General features: G+C 40.2%; 1 protein-coding gene across 2 annotated transcripts in view; it reads left to right on the forward strand.

Annotated features, from left to right (window-relative positions):
* The window catches only part of ULK2 (unc-51 like autophagy activating kinase 2), a 141,280-nt gene that overhangs the window by 78,950 nt on the left and 41,333 nt on the right, over positions 1 to 20,997 (forward strand). For both annotated transcript variants that reach the window (XM_037166292.2, XM_053663297.1), the window contains 4 exons: positions 5,910 to 5,990; positions 8,758 to 9,044; positions 9,684 to 9,871; positions 10,474 to 10,577. In XM_037166292.2, coding sequence (XP_037022187.2) covers positions 5,910 to 5,990; positions 8,758 to 9,044; positions 9,684 to 9,871; positions 10,474 to 10,577 — 660 coding nt within the window. The remainder of the gene's footprint in view (positions 1 to 5,909; positions 5,991 to 8,757; positions 9,045 to 9,683; positions 9,872 to 10,473; positions 10,578 to 20,997) is intronic.

Genomic DNA, 20,997 nt, shown 5'->3' on the forward strand with positions numbered 1-20,997 from the left:
TCTCTTTGGGAACATTGGCTCAGAATGGCAATGAGTCTCAGCTGATTGTGAACCATATCCCACCCCTCCAAGTATACCCTGCTTCCTGATCACTCTTGAGAATCTTTGTGTTAATTTGCTTGGATGTCTATTGGAAATATAATAATACAAAAGGATCTTATAAATAAAAAGTATCTCCATTGGGTTTGAGCTCCAAATACTAGGTCAAAAACCCTAAGTTAAAGTACATAAAACACCAATTCTACTTATCACTTAGATTTATGAGGTTGAAAAGACAATAGTGTACAAAGCAGCACTGTGCTGCATCCATTTGAGGTCAGAGAACCCCAGGAGGGGTAGGATGACAGCTTCATTACAAGTTCCCAACTTTCCTGGAAACCATGCACAGCAACAACAGCAATGATAAAACAAAGCAAAAGCAAAGAGCAAAACAACAAAAACCCAACCAAACTAAACACACCTCAAAGTAGGGTTTTAGTGAAACTAAGAGAAAAAGAAAATGCTTCAACTTTAGAATACATATGAGAGAGACCAGAGCACCCAAGGTAGCAGAACTGGTGGGAAACAGCATTGATAAAGTGGAGAAGGAAAGGTAGTATTGAGAGGGCCCAGTGCTGGCAGATCCCAAAATTGAAAAAAAAAAAGATATATATACACACAGGCACACCTTGGTAACTTGTCAGCTTTAGAATTTGTTAAACCCTGTACTCGCTGCACTTTGATGAAAAGAAAATGTTTCAGTACTCCGTGCTTGCTCAGGACTCATCGCACTTGCTATAACTTGTAGAGTCATAACACCGCCCTGCAAGAGAAAATGCTTCATTACTCATTAAATTCGGTACTGGTCAGGTTTGTCACTCGTCACAAGTTCTGGAGCGAATTAATGATGAGATCTGAAGTACCACTGTATATACAATATGCCAAAACTGTTGATGTAGGACTCACAGGGAATGAAAAGAAATCTTGGGAGGAGGTAGAGCAAGAAAGATTGAAGTAGTGTTCAGAAGCCCTGATTTCAAAACAAAATAAAACAAAAAAAACAATAATAATGTTTTTTTTTAAGTTAATATCACTACATCACCTGTTGCAAATGGTCTTGAAGCTCTTTTTATTTTTATTTTTTATTTCAGATTTGGGCTTATTACTTTTTTATTTTAAATTATATTTTATTGATTATACTATTACAGTTGTCCTGATCCCCCCCCCCCGTGCCTCCCTCTACACTGTACTCCCCATTCCCTCAGGCAATCCCCATACCTTTGTTCATGCGCATTGGTCATGTGTATTTTGTTTGGTTACTTCATTTCCTATACTGTACTTTACATCCCCATGGCTCTTCAGTAACTACCTATTTGAACTTCTTAATCCCCTCACCTCTTCAGACCCATTCCTCCAAACCCTCCTCCCATTTGGCAACCGTCAAAATGCTCTATACATCCATGATTATGTCTCTGTTCTTGTTTGCTTACTTTGTTTTTTAGATTGATAGATATGTATTTATTGCCATTTTATTGTTCATAGTTTTGATCTTCTTTTTCTTAAATAGGTCCCTTAAACAATTCATGTAATAATGTTTTTTTTAAATATATATTTTTATTTTATTGATTATGCTATTACAGTTGTTCTATTCCCCCCTTCATTCTCCTCCATCCTGTACACCCCTCCCCCACCATTCCCCCCCTTTAGTTCATGAACACGTGTCTCAAGTTCTTTAGATTCTATATTTCCCCTACTATTCTTACCCTCCCCCCCATCTATTTTCTATCTACTGTCTATGCTACTTGTTTTCTGTACCTTCTCCCCCCTTCTCCTTCTCCCACTCCCCTGTTGCTAACCCTCCATGTGATCTTCATTTCTATGGTTCACTCCTGATCTAGCTGTCCTCTTAGTTTGCTTTTGTTTTAGGTGTGGTTGTTAGTAACTGTGGGTTTGCTGTCCTTTCACTGTTCATCTTTATCATCTTTTTCTTAGGCAAGTCCCTTTAACATTTCATATAATAAGGGCTTGGTGATGATGAACTCCTTGAATTTGATCTTATCTGAGAAGCACTCTATCTGCCCTTCCATTCTAAATGAAAGTTTTGCTGGACAGAGCAATCTTGGATGTAGGTCTTTGGTTTTCATGACTTGGAAGACTTCTTTCCAGTCCCTTCTTGCCTGTAAGGTCTCTTTTGAGAAATCCGCTGACAGTCTGATGGGAACTCCTTTGTAGGTGACTGTCCCCTTATCTCTTGCTGCTTCTAGAATTCTCTCCTTCATTTTAATCTTGGCTAATGTAATTATGATGTGCCTTGGTGTGTTTCTTCTTGGGTCCAAGTTCTTTGGGACTCTCTGAGCTTCCTGGATTTCCTGGAAGTCTATTTTCTTTGCCAGATTGTGGAAATTCTCCTTTATTATTTGTTCAAATAAGTTTTCCACTCGTGGCTGTTCTTTCCCCCTTCTGGTGCTCCTGTAATTCGTATGTTGGAGCGTTTAAAGATGTCCTGGAGGTTTCTAAGCCTCTCCTGATTTTTTTGAATTTTCGTTTCTTCATCCTTTTCTGTTTGGTAATTTTTTTCCTCTTTCTGGTCCACTCCTTTGATTTGAGTCCCAGTTTCCTTTCCATTACTATTGGTTTCCTGTGCATTTCCATTCATTTCAATTAGTTTAGCCTTCATATATTCCTCTAATTTGTGAGTATAATCAACCAGTTCTGTGAAGATCCTGATCATCAGTGTTTTGAACATCTGAAAGTTTTGCTATTTCTAGGTCACTTAGATTTATTGGCTCTGGGGCTCTGAGCTGTTCTTGAGCCATGTTTTGATCTGTTTGTGCCTGTTACCTACGAGGTGAGGCGCCTTGGTGTTTACTGGGGCAGGGCCACCCAGGTTGCTGGTTTTTGACACTGCATGTGGGGGCGGGGTCAGAGAGGGAGCAATGGCAGTCCTCTCAGCTGGCCCAGTCCGCCTCACCGCTCGCCCCGCCTGCCTATCCGAGCACAAATGTGCGAGTCTGCCACCCTGCGCCAGTAGTTGGGGCCTGTGAGATCTGTCTCAACACTCGCCTCTTGACTGGTTTATCTGTGTGCAAATGCACAACCGACTGGAGACAACCAGCAGCGCCTCTTCCCTGGGTTCCGCCCGTAGCTAGCCCACACCTGGGATCTTCACCCCCTGCTGCCTGTGCACTGGCCCAGATCTTTTTTGCCTGACTGGCTCCGCTGCTGGTTTCGCCCCTCTCACTGGATTAGCTGAGTGGTCCATTGTTTCCGGATTCCGTATTCGATTTTCTGTGAGGTTTGGTTATGTTTATCATTGTTAAAACTTTGTTGTTTTTAGATTTGGTTGTGCGAGGACAAAAAGTGTTCCCACCTACGCCTCCATCTTGGCGGAAGTCCTCTCATGTAATAGTGTTTTGATGATGATGAACTCCTTAGTGTTTTGTGTCTGGAAAGCTCTTTACCTACTTTTAGATTCTAAATTATAGCTTTGATGGGTAGAGTAATTTTAGCTGTAGTTCCCTGCTTTTCATGACTTTGCTTATTTCTTGCCAGTCCTTTCTAGCCTGCAAAGTTTCTTTTGAGAAATCAGCTGACAGTCTTTCTTTTTTAGAGACTTTATTTTATTATAATTTTTTTAAAATTTTATTTATTTATTTTTAGAGAGAGGGGAAGGGAAGGAGAAAAGAGAGGGAGAAAAGTATCAATGTGTCGTGGCCTCTTGCGCACCCCCTACTGGGGACCTGGCCCACAACCTAGGCATGTGCCCTGACTGGGAATTGAACCAGTGACCCTTTGGTTCACAGCTTGCATTCAACCCACGGAGCTACACCAACCAAGGCTATTTTATTCATTTTTAGAGAGAGTGAAGGAAGGGAGAAAGAGGAGGAGAGAAACATTGGTGTGTGAGAGATATATCAATTTGTTGCCTCTCTCATACCCCCAGCTGGGGACCTGGTCTGCAACCCAGGTGTGTGCCCTGACCGGGAATCTAATCGTTGACCTTTTGGTTCGTAGGCCAGCACTCAGTCCCGTGAACCACACAAGCCAGGACTCTGCTGACAGTCTTATAGGAACTCCACCATAGTAACTGCTTTTGTCTTGCATCCTTGAAGATTCTCTGTTTATCTTTAATCTTTGGTATTTTAATTACGATGTGTCTTGGAGTGGGCCTCTTTGCATCTGTTTTGTTTGGGACTCTGTTCTCCCTGGACTTGCATGTCTATTACCTTCACCAAATTAGGGAAGTTTTCTTTCATTATTTTTCCAATAGATTTTTTATTTTCTTGCCTTTTCTCCTTCTGGCACCTTTATGATGCGAATGTTGGAACACTTGAAGTTGTCCCAGAGGCTGCTTATACTATTGTTGTGTTTTTTCAGATTCTTGTTGTTCCGCTTGGTTGTTTTGTTGCTTCCATATGTTCCAAATTATTATGTGGTTCTTGGCTTAATCCACTCCACTGTTGTTTCCCTGTAATTGTTGTTTTTATTTAGATTTTACTTTTACTTATTTTTAGAGGGAAGGGAAGGAGACAGGGAGAGAAATATCCATGTGGGAGAGAAACATTGATGTGCGAGAGAAACATTGATTAGTGGCCTCTTACATGTCCCCAACTGGAGACCCAAACCACAACCCAGGCATGTGCCCTGATTGAGAATAGAACCAGAGATTTTTTTAGTTCTCAAGCTGGCAAGATGAAGCTGCCAGTCACCAGCTGCCCATAGCTGCAGCCTTCTGAATCATCTAAATAGTTTCTGTGGAGGAATGTTCAAGCTAATGCAAAATTTGATGCAGATTTGTTGCTCTGCTTGCTCATTTTGAATGTGACACATGCTCACTCAATGGCATCTACTGCCCCCACTGACTAGTATAGTAAAGTCGTCATTGTTCATGCATGTGCATTCTAGTCCACTTTCCGTGGCTGCCAGGTTGCATCAGTGTCGTGTAAACCATTCTCATTATATATTTTTGTGATTTATTTATTTATAGACAGAGAGGGAGGGAGAGAAACATCAGTGTGTGGTTGCCTCTTGCACACCCCCAACTGGGGACCTGCCCTGGAACCCAGGAGTGTGCCCTGACTGGGGATTGAACTGGCGACCCTTCAGTTTGCTGACTGGCAGCACTCAATCCACTGAGCCACACCAGCCAGGGCCATTCTCATTGTATTAACAATAGTTGGACTTTTTCTGGGCAGATCTTGTATGTCTCTTGTTTACTTAAATTGCCTTCCTGAAGTCTTCCCCAGCTCTCCTTTTTGTTGGTTTGGGCTCTTAAAGGTACATGCAGAAAAAGTAGGTGCAGAGATGTGTGAGAGAGAGATGTGGAAACCAGTGATGGACAAAGAGGAGGAAGCAGGAGCTGACAGGGAGCCATTCAGTCCACCATGCAGATGTGAACTCTGTGAGGGAGAGAGGAAGGAAGGAGTCGTACTGACTATAGTGAATTCTAAGAAGATTTCAGCCAGGCTGAAGGAGTGTCCCCAAGTACTAAGTTGTCCAAATTTCCTGACCTGCTTGAATTAATCTGAATTAGTGCCTCGACCATATGCAGTCAATGGCTGGATGCAGCCCTGGGGAGCATGCTGCTGTAGGAGCATGGTAGCTCAGAGGGACAGTAGCTGTTCTGCTAGTCAGCTCCATAAGGCCCACACAGCGTATACAAACTCTTTGTGCGTTACAGGGATTGATTTATTTACATGGCTCTCTTTCCTCCTGATCTTGTTTTAAGGCAGATCATAGGTACTTTTTTAATCTTTGTGTACCCAGTACCTAGCACATTGGTTGCTTAGTCTGTGTTAGCTGAACTAAATCTTTGCTAATTAAATTTGTAAACTATATCATATTATGCAGTTTGTGCATGTGTTACCTGTTTTTGTTCTTTACTGGTTTTGAATCATTCCTCTTTCCTTTCCCCATTTCCCTTTTTATAGTTGGTACCATTCCTGAGCACTTCAGCCAGTGCTGCTGTGGATATCCTCAGGGCCATGAATCTAGGAGCCGAAACTCATCAGGTAGGAAGTGTATTTGGTGCAGTAATAATTTTAATCCTGTTATAAGTGGATTTGAGTTATATTTTTATACTTCTTATTAAAAGAATAGGATTGGTATGAAGTATTTTTCCAGCTGTCCTGTTTTTTATAATCTTGTTCATTACATTTTAGCAGTCAGGCAGTTGAATATCTCTTTTGGGGTATATTATTCTTTTATGAAAATAACTCTTAGTAATTAAGTACCTTAACTAGATTTTGGTCACTGTCATACAAATAATGAAAATCAATCTAGGGGATGAAAATTTGATACTTTGGTTAATACTGTTTTTTTTTTTTTATCCTCACTCAGGGACATGCTTACTGATTTTAGAGAGAGGTGGAGGGGGGAGAGAGAGAGCGCAACATTGATGTTGTGGGGGCAACTTTGCCCTCAAGTCTCTCCGTTCGCCACGGATGAAAGTAAACACTAGCAAGACATGCTTAGAGAAGAGAAGTGGTCAATTTCTTAGAAGAAAAAGGCCAGGAGCCCCTTCCTCAAGGGGCTTTTATTGGGTTGTAATACACAGAAATACAGAGCGACAAAAATCAAACAGTAAATAACATTTCAAAAAAATCTGAGGGCTTAGTCTGAGTCAGTGTCTGTCAAGAAAGGGGTTTTGCAGAAACTTTAAGGCATATACTCATTTCTTGCTCAGACCCTTAACATATGAATGAAAACACTCTTAACAAAACAGGTTTCATAAGATTTTTAAGAATTTTTTCTTATGCCAGATTTACCCCGATACCACTCTAGCAAGACAAAGAGCTGCACCCCTCCCCATCAGGTTTTCAGGCTTAAGTAGATTTGAGCCAGAAAGCACTTCTCCCAGACGACATGGGGATTCGGGTTCTGTCACATAGCTGGGGGGCAAGAGTCCATTGGTCCCTCTTTGTCACAGCCCCCCCTCCCAGTCCTTTCATGATGGCCTCCCAAGTGATCAAGTCTAGCTTAAGTTACCTCACTGTGAAGAGTCTTACCTGTCATCAACATCAACCATACTTTTGGAGGCAGGAAAATAAGCCGAGACAAGCCTCATCTCTTTTGTGACTTATAATCCAGAGGTCGCTCACTCATCCTTAGCCATAGGGGGTAGGTACAATTCCTGAAACCAGGCAGAGCAATTCCCAACATGATGTGAGAAGGAAACGTTGATAGGTTGCCTCTTTGTAAGCTCCCTGACTGGTGACCATACCTGGGCATGGGCCCTCACCAGGAATGGAACCTGCAACCTTTTGATTTATAGGACTAGGCTCCAACCAACTGAGCCACACCAGCCAGGGCTGATTAATAATATTTTTTATAAGAGCTACCAGTTATCATCAAATAAAAAAAGCATGTTTATTTGTTTTATTATATAACATATGCCTCCAAAGGTTTGTATAAATTATACATTTTTTAAGGTTTTATTTCTTTATTTTTAGAGAAAGGAGAAGGGAGGGAGAAAGAGAGGTAGGGAAACATCAGTGTGTGGTTGCCTCTTGTGTGCCCTCAACTGGGGACCTGGACTGCAACCCAGACATGTGCTCCTGACCAGGAATCGAACTTTCGACCCTTTGGTCTGCAGGCTGGTGCTCAATCCACTGAGCCATACCATCCAGGGCTGAATTATACTTTTTAAAGTCAGATCTTACTGTATGTGTAGTTGAGGAGTTGGTCAGTTAAAGGAATTCTGTGTTACTTAGGAGAGTATAAAATGCAGCTTTCTCCAGACATAGCATTTTGCCAATAATTTTACACATTTATGTGTATATGTATATACACATATATGTGTGGGGGGGTGGGTTTGGCTGAACCCTGTTCTGAAAGATTTAAATATCAAATTTAGGATGAGATTAAACCAAGAGCAGCCAGTAGCAAAGGCTCCTGTTGCTGTTCATTTTTGCAAAGATGATGGTTATAGATCACTAACAAGATTTGTATGTTCTTAATATTCTTGGTGGTAGTTTGACTTGCAGGAAGTGCCAAAGAATGTATGTGTAACTGAAGCTCAAGGCTTAGTGGACCTTAAGTTGACAATAACAGGTTTGCGTGGGTCAGTTCCCTTGCGTTGCCAAGTGTGTTGTGTACAAGACTGCCTCCCAGGCCCTTCATATCATATCCCCTGAAGAGTCAAGAATATCTGTGGACAAGTATTTTCTCTGTAGAGAATTTGGATACTTTATGTTTTTAAACGAATTTCATTAATGAAATTGACAACATAAGTAAACTATTCATCAGCTTGTTATTTTTTAACAAAATTCAGGAAAGGTGTACTTTCTCATTGTTTTTCTTACACTTTATGTATATTTTTTTAATAAGGGTTTTTTTCCTGGGTTAGTTTGAAAAGTTTATTTTAGTTGCAATGGGAAAAAAGGGAATAATACATTGATATACTCAAGTATGTGTTTATATACATTGACAGATGATCTTGTTCATTGTAGGTTTTTATTGTTTTCATTAACCTTAACCATTTACTATATAGTTCTTGTTGGGTCTGATTAGACCCTACATTAATCTGAGTTATTTGCTAGCTGCTGGTAAAAACAGCTACAATCTCTTGAGAATACCAGTGATGGTGTCCTTTCTTGTCACTGTTTTATAAAGGATGCCAAAAAATAGTCTCCTGCCATGCAAACACTCTTAAAATATTGCATGAAAAATAAAATGTACATTGGAATTCTCTCATTTTAAGAACTGTCTTCTTAATTCTTATGTTTTTGCCCTGTACTTCTTCACTTTGGGTAAACACTGCACCCATGTCCTTGACAGGTTCTTCAGGGCTGCAGGCACAGTTACCACAGTCTTTTCAACCGGGAGCCAGGCTGCCGAGCACTCCTACCCTCGCCGATACCCACCAGAACAAGCAGAAGCTAAGGAAGCAGCACTCGGACCCTGTGTGCCCAGCCCACGTGGGGGCCACGCACAGTGGCTCACCTCAGCCTGGCCGGCCCGGCAGCCTTGGAACTTCTCCCACCAAACACACAGGGTTCTCTCCACGGGGGTCCGACTGGTTCTTTAAAACCCCTTTACCAACAATCATTGGCTCTCCTACTAAGGTGTGTTTATTAAACCCTTTGTGTTATGACTTGGTTAAATTAACATTGGCAAAGTGAAGCACAGAGTCCCAGATGGAGGTCCAAGGTTCCACTACAGACCACAAGAGAAACTGACATACAGGTTTGTTCCTCACAGGTCCTGAAAGAAAAACCCTGCACACCCTGGGGTGGGAGGAGGGGGCCCAGGGACTTGCAGACAGGACTCAGACAGGGAGAGACAGCACCTGGACCTGTGCACATGGCCTTCATGGATGGAGTGTTGTGGGGTTCCCGGCTAAGATTAGATCAGTCATTTCAAACCAAAAGAGGAGGGTTCTGGTAAGCTCCATGGGGTCTGATATAAGGGGTGGACAGGGGGAAGATCCTGGGAGGTGGAGAATCACCTCAGGAGCTTACATTTGCTGTGACTCTGTAGACTGCCATCTAGGGTATGTGCTTGCAAGCAGGCTGGGGTCAGGTTAAGGTCCCTGCGGCTCACTTGGCTGCAACTGTCCACAGTTGTAGAGGATGTAAGTAGAAGAGCCAGTGTTTAAATCCAGGTCTGACGGACTCCAGAGTCTTCTGACTGCTGGGCCACATAGCCTGGCAAGGCTGACCGCTCTATACATCCTAATAACTAGCTTACCTGCGTTTCTCTAGACTACAGCTCCTTTCAAAATCCCTAAAACACAAGCATCTTCCAATCTGCTAGCCCTGGCTCCTCGTCACGGGCCTCCTGAAGGACAGTCTAAAGATGGGAGTGACCCACGAGAATGCTTTCATTGTCTCTCAGCACAAGGAAGTGAGAGGCAGAAGGCTGAGCATCAGAGCAAGGCCATGTTTGGCAGGTAAAAGACCCCATTTCCTTCCAATGTTCAACATGAAAACTGTAATTGTGTGTTTATTTCTATTATAAAAGCAACAGATTAAATTAGTTTAGTAGCTGGATATGAACTGTGTACATTTATAATGTCTGAAAATCATAGATGCTTCCTTTAACTGTAAATACAGAACTCTGATTTCCTGAATATTCTATTTCTGTCTTTTATTTGGATTAATGAAGTTTATCTCTACCTTGAATTGTTTGTTATCTTTTAATTTTTTTGGTTTTTTTTTTTTTGTTTTGTTCTCTGACTTCGCACTAACCCTTTTATGACTTGGCTCGAATCCTTATCATTTAAAGGTCTGGATTTTTTAAAAGATTTTATTTATTTATCTTTAGAGGGGAAGGGAAGGAGAGAGGGAGAGAAATATCAATGTGTGGTTGCCTCTCGTGTGTCCCTTGCTGGGAACTGGTCTGCAACCCAGGCATGTGCCCTGACTGGGAATCGAACTGCAATCCTTTAGTTCACAGGCCTGCACTCAATCCACTGAGCTACACCAGCCAGGGCTAAGGGTCTGGATTTTTTTTAAATACCTTTTTCATTATTAATATCACTCTTCTTTTTAGATCTGTCAGTGCTGGGAAATTATCCGATCAACAAGTAAAAACACCTCTAGGTGGATATCAGGGCAGCACAGACAGTTTAAATGGAGAACGACCAATGGATACAGGTAAGAAAATCTGGTTGTTTTGTGGGGGTGGGGGGGTGGGGGTGGGGGGAATGGGGGCAGATAATTTGTTAGCATATGCATTAATTTTCTACTGCTGCTGTAATAAATTACCACAAGCTTCGTGGCTTAGAACCACATAAATGTATTATCTTAACAGCTCTGGAGGTCGAAAGTTCGAAATAGGTCTCCCTGGACTAAAATCAAGGTATCAGCCAGGTTGCGGTCCTTCTGGAGACTCTAGGGGAGAGTGGGTTTCCTTGCTTTTCTAGCTTCCAGACTGCCCTCTTTCCTTGGCTTGTGCCCCCTCCCACCCTGAAAGCCAGCAGTGGCCAGTCTAGATTCTGACCTGCCTCCCTGCTCTGCATCTCAAGCACCCTCGTGATTACAGGGGCTCACTGGTAACCCAGGATTATCTCTGTATCTTAAGGTCAGTTGAATAGGAATTCTGGTTCTATCTGCAACTTTAATTTCCTTTTGCCGTGTAACATTGCCTCTTTCAAGGTTCCAGGGGTTAGTTCATGGGTATCTGGGGCTGGGAGTAATTGTTTAACTTAACTGCTTCTGTCAATTGAGCATGCACTTGGTGGTCTGGATTTTTTCATGCTGTGCCTGTCCTGTATCTCAATAGCCCATCAAAATAGGAGCTCATTCAGTATCTTGATGATCAACAGCCTGTGCGTTAGGAATTCTGACCAAGGTTGTTTTTATCAGTAGGAAAATACTGGCTAAAGTTAGGCTAAACACACGTGTACTCTTGAGCATTTCTTACACAGCAAGTCAATCCTGTAGAGAATCATAGGTTGTGGGGGCAGCTTTCTTCACAAGTCCCCCCATGTGCCACAGATGAGAGTAAACCTGACTGAGACATGATGTGATCTGCTTGAGGAGGAGAGGTGGCCAGTTTCTCAGGGGAAAAAGGCATTGAGCCCCTTCCTCTAAAGGCTTTTATTGGATTGTAATACACAGGAATACAGGGTGGTAAGGATCAAATAGTAGATAGTCTGAGTCAGAGTCTATCAAGCAGAGAGTTTTAGAGTTTCCTGCTGGAATCCTTAACATATGAATGAAAGCACTCTTAGCAAAGCAGATTTCACAGGTCTATCAGGAAGTCTTTGTGATGCCAGATTTTTCCCCAGGACACACTCTAGCAAGGCAAGGAGCTGTACCCCTCCCCAACAGGTATTCAGGCTTAAGTGGATTAGAGCCAGGAAGCACTTCTCCCAGAGAACATGGGGGACTTGGGCTTTGTCAAAGCCGGGCGGGGGGGAGGGGGTGGTGAGAGTCCATTGCTCCCTCTTTGTCATAGCCCCCCCCCCCAAGTCCTTCCATGATGGCCTCCCAAGTGAACATGTCTGGCCTAGGTTGCCTCTTCTCTGAGGTGTCTTACCCGTCAAGGACTTCCGACCATGCTTTGGGGGCAGGGAGGAAACTGAGGCAGCATTTGCTACCAGAGATGAGAGGTTACTGACTGCACCTTAGCTGCAGGGGGTACAGAGTTACCCCCTGAAACCAGGGGGTAATTCCTGAAACCAGGCAGAGCGGTCCACAACAAAAGGTCACTGAGATCCCTAGCCTTTTCATAGTTGTTCTGGGACTGTTATGTCTGTGGATCCACATCTAGATTACTCAGTTGTTTGTCAAAAAATACAAACAAAGGGCAAATTCCAGACCCTGACTCAGACTTGTTTAATCACATTTTTTGGGACTTTCCACATGATTATTCAGTACACTTAAATTTCAGAATCACTATTGTAACCTATTGTTTTTTTCTATATTTTTAAAAGTCATAATTGTTTATTAAAATCTTGCACAGGAGTAAGAAATGGGTAAACATACAGTAGTGGCTCAACTCCCCAGTCACTTTAATATCTTAAAGTTTTTACTATTTTACACATCTTAATGCATACCAAATGTATAGAACTAGTATAGACATTTTGGGGAAGCCACAAAGAATTTCTGAGAATTGGTTTCCTCTTGGGCCAAGGTCTGGTGACCTGGGAGCTGTGACACAGAGAAACTTATGGTGAAAGGTTTCTTGTAACACAGTATAATTTTGTAATTGACTTTCCCGTGAGCATCCCAAAGAGATAGTGTCTGGACTAGCAAATGTCTGAGTGAACATGATTCCCTTTTACAAGGGAGTATTGTAGGACCTGTTGTTGCACTCCACTTGAGTCTTGCTTGCATGGTTCTGAAGGGAAGTCTAGTATATTTCTTACCCATGTTCCTCTGTAGGTGAGGTATTTTTTTCCTTTGGCTTATTCCAAGATTTTTTTCTTTGTCTTTGATTTTCTGCAGTTTGAATATGATGTGGATTTTTTGGTATTATCATGCTTTTGGTGTTGTGAGCTTCCTGGAGTTGTGGTTTGGTTCTGTCATTAATTTTCAAAAATTCTCACTGATTTGTACTTCAGATATTTCTGCTGTTCCTTTTTCTCTTCTCTCTTTGAAATTCCCACTGTGCATGTGTTACTCCTTAGAAGTTATCCCATATTCTTGGATATGCTGTGGGTTTTGTTTCTTTTTTGTTTCTTTTTTCTCTTTGCTTTTCAGTTTTGCAAGTTTTTGTTGACATATCTTTGAACTCGCTGTTTCCTTCCTCAGCCATGTCCAGTCTGCTAATAAGCTCATCAAATGTATTTTTCATCTGTTTAAGTGATTTTTTGATTTATTGCATTTCCTTTTTATTCTTTCTTAGAGTTTCCATTTCTCTGCTAATGTTACCCATCTGTTCGTACATTGTGTTTATTTTTTCCATTGGAGACCTTAGCGTATTCATTGTAGTTATTTTAAATTTTGTTCTGATATCTGCACTGTATCTAAATCTGGTTCTGATGTTTGCTCTGCCTCTCATACTGCTTTTACCTTTTAGCTTATCTTTTAATTTTTTGCTGAAAGCCAGACATGATATACTGGACAAAAGGAATTGAGGTGAATAGTGTGAAGCTTTTTGTTAATTGGACTAGGAGTTAAGCTGTTTAGTGTTTGTTGTAGCTATAAGTATCAGAGGCTAAACTCTCTTTTCATGTTCTTGTTTTTGTCTCTCTATTGCCTTTGAGTTTCCCTAGATGCCCCTTCTTAAATAACATTTGAACTTTGTCTGACTCTTTACTTTCTTCTAAGAGGTTTGTAGCTTAGCTTGTACATTTAGGTCTTTGATCCATTTGACTTAAGTCTATGAATAAGGTGTTGTATAGATCCAGCTGCATTTGTTTGCATGTGGATATTCAGGTCTCCCAGCACATTTTATTGTTAAAGACTATTCTTAAAAAAAAAAAAAGACTATTCTTTCCTTCATTGAATTGTTTTTTCTAGCTTGGATTTTTAATCGTATTTCATTGATCTGTATGTCTATATGTATGCTAGTTCCATACTGCCTTGATTTCTGGAGCCTTACAGTAAGTATTTTTAATTTTAACTTTATTTTTTACAGTAAGTTTTGAAACCAGAAAATGTGAGGCCTTGACCTTTCTTCTTTTTCAAGATTGTTTTTGGTTATTCTGGGCCATGAATTTTAGCATTATCTTGCCAGTTTCCAAAAACCAGCTAAAATTTTGATAGGGATTTCATTAAATCTGCACATCAATATGGGGAATGTTGCCATCTTAATAATTTTAAGTCTTGATTCATGAACATGGGATTTCTTTCCATTTACTTAGGTCTTCTTTAATTTACTTCATCAATGTTTTGTAGTTTTCAGAGTAGGAGTTCCACACTTCTTGTGTTAAATTTATTCCTAATTATTTTATTTTATTTTTGATGCTGTTTTAAATGGAACTCTTTTCTTAATGTTATTTTCAGATGGCTTATTGCCAGTGTATAAAGAAATACAGTTGATTTTGTATATTGATTGTACTCTGCAACCTTGTTGGATACATTTATTAGTCTAAATAGTTTTTTAGTGGATTATTTAGGATTTTCTATATATAAGATCGTGCATCTGAGAACAGAGGTAGTTTTTTACTTCTTCATTTTTAATATGGATGCTATTTATTTATTTATTTATTTATTTATGCTCATTTACCCTTGGCGAGAACCTCTGATACAACATTGAGTGGAAGTGGTGAGAGCAGACATCTTGTCATTTTCCTGATCTTAGGGGGAAAGCTTTTAGTTTTTCACAGTTAAGTATGATGTTAGTTTTGGGTTTTTCACAGATGTTCTTCATTGGGTGAGGAAATTCATTTCTGTTCTTGCTGTGTTGAGTGTTACATATTAATTACATTAATTGACTTTTACATGTTAAATCCCCTTTGCAATTCAAAGATAAATCTCACTTCATTTTGTTGTATAACCCTTTTTAGGTGTTGCCAGATTCAGGTCGCTGGTATTTTTTTTTGAGGTGTTTATATCTATAGTCATAAGAGTTATTAGTCTAAATAGTTTTCTTTGATGTCTTTGTCTGGTGTTCATACGATGGTAAGACTGGCTCCAGAGAGTCAATTAAAGAGTGTTCATGCCTCTTCAGATTTTTGGAAGAGTTTACAAAAAATTGGTATTTTCTAAATGTTTGGTACAATTATCCTGTCAAACTCTCTGGGCCTGGACTTTTCTTTATAAGAAGTTTTTGATTACTGGTTCAACTCTACTTGTTTTAGGTCTATAAAGATTTTTAAATTGTCACTTTCAAAGGAATTTGCTCATTTCATCTAACTTACTTAATTCACATGAAATTATTCATAGTATTCCCTTAATATTCCATAGTATTATCCCCTTCCTTCTGTTTGCTTTGGGTTTGGATTGCTGTTACTTTTCCAGTATGTTAAGGTAGGAAGGTAGTTTATTGATTTGAGCTCTTTCCTCAGTTTTAATAGGCATTTACAGCTATAAATCCCCTCTAAGCACTGCTGCATCCCATAGGTTGGGTATGTTGTATATTTATTTTTCTTTATGTTAAGTAGTTCCTAATTTCCCCTGTGATGTTCGTCTTTGACCATTAGTTATTTGAAAGTTGTTCTGTTCCCACATATTTGAGTCCATTAAATTTCCTTCTGGTGTTGATTTTAATTTTATTCTATTTTGGCTGGAGAACTGCTTTGTTGGAATTCAGTCATTTAAAATGCATCAAGGGACATTTGTTGTACCCACCGCCTTGCTGGGCACACTGGTATCTCCCAGACACTGTCAGTTAGGAAGTCTGTCCTGACCCCTTAATTAACTCTTAAAGGCCCATGCACTCTAAGTTTCCCCTGAAAACGCCTTTCCCCTACAAAGCATGGTTGTGCCTGTTGACTCTTAGGAAAGGAGTTCTTCCATGACCACTCTAGAAGGGTGCTGTTTTCATGATCCAGGTCTGGGAAGGTGGCATGCACATCTGACAAGGGAGGCTGTGGGGTGGGAGGATGACTGTGGTGCATTAGCTGCCACCAGGGTGGTTACTGGATCATTTTCTTTCATTACCAAGATAAACTCCAAGCTTGCAAGCAACATGAGCCTCACTGCAGTAAAAATGAGCCCACTTGTGTCCACCTTGCTTCCCTTCACATGGATTCTGTGTCTTCTTCTGGATCCTCTGCTACATTTAATGCTTCCGATTTTACCACTGAGCCAGAGAATGATGATGGAGGAAATTGTGAAGTGGTTCAATTCCTGGTCTCGGCACATGCCTGGGTTGCTGTTTTGGTTCCTGGTCAGCATGTATGTGAGAGGCAAACCGATCATTGTTTTGCTCTCTCTCTTTCTCCCTCCCTTTCCCTCTCTCTAAAAATGAATAAATAAAATCTTTTTAAAAATTAAAAAAAATACAACTCTCTGTTTTTACTATCAGGAAAGTGGAAAGTTTTTTTAAAAGTTTTACATTTCTACAGAAAACACAAAAGGAATTTATTATTCCAGTATCTCTAAAATCTTGTGATTTACTAAGTGTAAAGAATAAAATATACAAATCACTAAAGCATAAGAAGACTTTAGCATATTCAGAGTAATTTTAACTCTTTGCTAACAATCTGTCATTCTCAGAAGACCAAATTGACATATTTCAAAAGTAACCAAAGGAGGAGGAGGTTGGGGCACTGGGTGAAAGAAAGTGAAGGAATTTTCCAGAAAGCGTATATACATGACACATAGACACAGACAATAGTGTGGTGATAGCCAGAGGGAAAGGGGGTGGGAGGTAGGTGGAGATGGGCAGAGGGAAAATGGGGATAGAAAGACCTTATTGGTGTGATGGATGCACACTGCAGTGTACAGGTGATGTTTTACTGAGCCGTACATTTGAAACCCTCATGGTTTTGTAAACCAGTGTCATCCCAGTAAGTTCAGTTTTAAGAAAAGAAATGAATGCTCTGTAAATTAATTTAAGAAAACTAAACAACAAAATAACCGTTTCTGCTTATGTGTTTATATTAATTGCATATTTTTATACCTGTTTTTGCTCAAAAACACGTTTCTCTGTATAGTTCTAGAGCAGTATAGTTTCTCTGTACAGTTCTAGAGCAGTATATAGATTTTGGGAGATTTTTAGAGGCCTATGCCCTTGGAAATGAGCTTATATAATAAAAGTTTGAAAAAAGTGATAGTTTTGAAAGGTTTCTAGTGATCAAAGCAGAAAGCTACACTGGAAGATGGATATGTTTGTAAATTGCATATACACTGGTACAGTTTTGAGAATGCTATACAGGATGAAGTTAATTTTATGTTTTAATACTTTTTATGTCTTTAAACAGTCTAGAGGTGATTATTCAAAGTTCATTTCAGATAGATTAACATTTTCTTTGTTAGCAATAGGAATAACATTTATTACTCACCCAATAAATGTTTGAGATTTTCCTACATGTTATACATAGGGTAGTGAAACAAGATAAATACAATCCCTGCTCTTGTATATCTTATAACTGGAGAATAAAGGTAATAAATAAAAGGCATGTTGAAAGTTAAAATAGGGAAAATGATAGAGATAACATATTAAATTGTTATAGGTACCCGAAGTAGAAATTGTAATATTCTTGGGATTTTTTTCTTGTATATTTCTTTCCTTTTCAACAAATGTTTTGATCATCTGCTGTATGTCAGGCAGAAAATTTATAATGTTTTTGAACTCTAGTATGGTATGTAGGTAATTACTATTACAGATAGATAATAACCCAGTTTATCAAGTATGGACATTGTCTTTTAATGTTTAGGTATTTTAGTACTAGGTAAGTATTTTAATGTTTAGATATCTTATATTAGGTAAATTTATCACTTTTATATGGAAAAATATAGATGAGCCTATGTGGTGCTGGCTGGGCAGCTCAGTTGGTTAGAGTGTTGTCCCAATACACCAAGGTTGCAGGTTTCATCCTCGGTCAGGACACATATAAAAATCAACCAACATGGGGGGGGCGGGCTGGGATGGGAGTAAAAGACAGAATACTGTAGTTGAAAAATAATTAAATTTTAAAAAATTTTTAAAAATCAACCATTGAATGCATAAATAAATGCAACAACAAATGCTTCTCTCTCCCCCTTCCTCTGTCTAAAATCAATAAATAAAAGAAAAACATAGGTGAGCATATGTAATGGATGTTGTATTAACTGGCAAACTTACCTTATTTCTGATATGCTGTGGCAAACTGTGTAGTTAGCTTAACCTTAAGTCCATTTATTTATTCAGCCAACAAACATTAGCCTGATAGGAGTTTGCCCCCATGTAAGCGCTCAGGTTCAGCAATAAAAGTCGAGTCTTTCTCCCTCTCCTCCCCTCTGTTTAAAAATGAAATAAATAAAATCTTTCTTTAAAAAGTAGGGAATTGAATTCTCCAACTACTATTGTCTATTACTCTCTTTAGTCTGTCATTTTTCTTCATGTATTCTGGGCTTTTTATTGTTAGGTACAATATATTCATAATTGTTACAGCTTTCTGATAAAATGATGCTTTTAAAATTATTAAATGTTCTTTTAATAACATTTTAAGGTCTATTTTGTGTGATATTAACATGGTCTGTGCAGTTTCTTATGGTAGTTGTCTGCATGATCCATTATTTCCCATCCTTTTACTTTCATGCCACAGATGAGAATAAGTCTACCAAGACATTATCTGCTTGAGGAGGAAAGGTGGCCAATCTCTCAAAGAAGGGCCTTGAGCCTGTTTCTTTATGGGCTTTTATTGGGTTCAGTTTATACAGGAATACAGGTAAAGCTCATCAATCATTGTCAGGCAGTAATGATCAAACAATAGATAACATTTAAAGAACTATGAGGGCTTATTCTGAGTCAGAATCAGATAGCTAAAAGGCCATAAAACTTTGGGAAACAAACTTATTTTATGATTGGACCCTTATCAGAAGATTGAGGGGATTCTTGGCAAAGAAGGTTTCACAGGATTTTATGCATCCTTTCTTAGGCCTGATAGCCCTGGGAAACTACCTGTTCCTGCCCAGAGTTGCACCACCCTCTGGCATTCTTTCAGGCTTAAGTCAGGTGGGAGAAGTAAAGCAGCCAAGGGATTAGGAGACCTCTTTTTTTTTAAAATATATTTTTTATTTTATTGATTATACCATTACAGTTGTTCTATTTCCCCCCTTCATTCCCCTCCACCCTGCACACCCCTCCCCCACTATCCCCCCCCCCTTTAGTTCATGACCACGTCTCAAGTTCTTTAGATTCTATATTTCCCCTACTATTCTTACCCTCTCCCCTATCTATTTTCTATCTATGGTCTGTGCTACTTATTTTATGTACCTTCTCCCCCCTTCTTCTCCCCTGTTGCTACCCATCATGTGATCTTCCTTTCTATGGTTCACTCCTCATCTAGCTGTCCTCTTAGTTTTCTTTTGTTTTAGGTGTGGTTGTTAATAACTGTGAGTTTGCTGTCCTTTCACTGTTCATCTTTTTAATCTTTTTCTTAGATAAGTCCCTTTAACATTTCATATGATAAGGGCTTGGTGATGATGAACTCCTTGAATTTGATCTTATCTGAGAAGCACTTTATCTGTCCTTCCATTCTAAATGAATGCTTTGCTGGATAGAGCAATCTTGGATGTAGGTCTTTGGTTTTCATGACTTGGAATACTTCTTTCCAGCCCCTTCTTGCCTGTAAGGTCTCTTTTGAGAAATCCACTGACAGTCTGATGGGAACTCCTTTGTAGGTGACTGTCCCCTTATCTCTTGCTGCTTCTAGGATTCTCTCCTTCATTTTAATCTTGGCTAATGTAATGATGATGTGCCTTGGTGTGTTCCTCTTTGGGTCCAAGTTCTTTGGGACTCTCTGAGCTTCCTGGATTTCCTGGAAGTCTATTTTCTTTGCCAGATTGTGGAAGTTCTCCTTTATTATTTGTTGAAATAGGTTTTCCACTTGTGGGTGTTCCTCTTCCCCTTCTGGTACCCCTATAATTTGGATGTTGGAACATTTAAAGATGTCCTGAAGGTTCCTAAGCCTCTCTTTATTTTTTTGAATTCTTGTTTCTTCATATTTTCCTGTTTGACCATTTTTTTCTTCCTTCTGGTTCACTCCCTTGATTTGAGTCCCAATTTCCTTTTCATCACTATTGGTTTCCTGTGTATTTCCATTAATTTTAATTAGTTTAGCCTTCATATGTTCCTCTAATTTGTGAGTAAAATGAACCAGTTCTGTGAAGATCCTGATCACCAGTGTTTTGAACTGTGCATCTGAAAGTTTTGCTATTTCCTTGTTGCTTAGAGTTATGGGCTCTGGAGCTTTGAGTTCTTCTTGAGCCATAATGTTTTGATCTGTTCACGCCTGTTGAGTTTGAGGAGAGGTGCCTTAGATGTTCACCAGGGTGGGGCTACCCAGGTCGCTGGTTTGTGACGCTGTATGTGGGGGCGGGGTCAGAGAGGAAGCACTGGCCTTCCTCTCTGCTACTTCCCGCTTGCTGGGGCCTGTGCAGTCTGTCTCACTGCTCACTTCTTCGCTGGTTTATCTGCGAGCAAATGTGTGACCAAGGTCAGCCTGCTGCCTTGCGCTGGGGCCTGCGGGGTTTGTCTCAATGTTCGGCTCTTCGCTGGTTTATCTGCACGCAAATGCCTGGCCACGGTCAGCCAGCCGCCCCGTGCCTGCCCTGGGTCTGCCTGTTGCTACCCCGCACCTGGCATTCGCACCCTGTGCTGCCTGCGTGCTCGGAATCCGGGAATCTTTTTTGCCCAACCCGCTCTGCTTTGATGCTGGCTCCACCCCTCTCACCTGTTTAGCTGAGCGGTTCGTTGTTTTCGGACTCTGTATTGTTTGATTTTCTGTGGCTTGACTGCGTTTATTGTTGTTAAAACTTTGTTGTTTTTAGATTTGGTTGTGCGAGGAGGCAAAGTGTTTCCACCTACACCTCCATCTTGGCAGAGTCCCTAGGAGACCTCTTACAGACAGAATGAGGACTCAGGCTATGTTAAAGCAAGGGGTGAGGGTCCATCACCTCTTTTTCTATAGTTCCCCAAATCCTTTCCCAATGGCTCCATTGTGACTATGTCTGACTTAGGTTGTCTCTTCTT

This window comes from Artibeus jamaicensis, unplaced genomic scaffold, assembly GCF_021234435.1.
Source record: "Artibeus jamaicensis isolate MK-2021 breed Jamaican fruit bat unplaced genomic scaffold, CSHL_Jam_final contig_3163, whole genome shotgun sequence".
In the NCBI taxonomy this organism is placed as follows: Eukaryota; Metazoa; Chordata; class Mammalia; order Chiroptera; family Phyllostomidae; genus Artibeus; species Artibeus jamaicensis.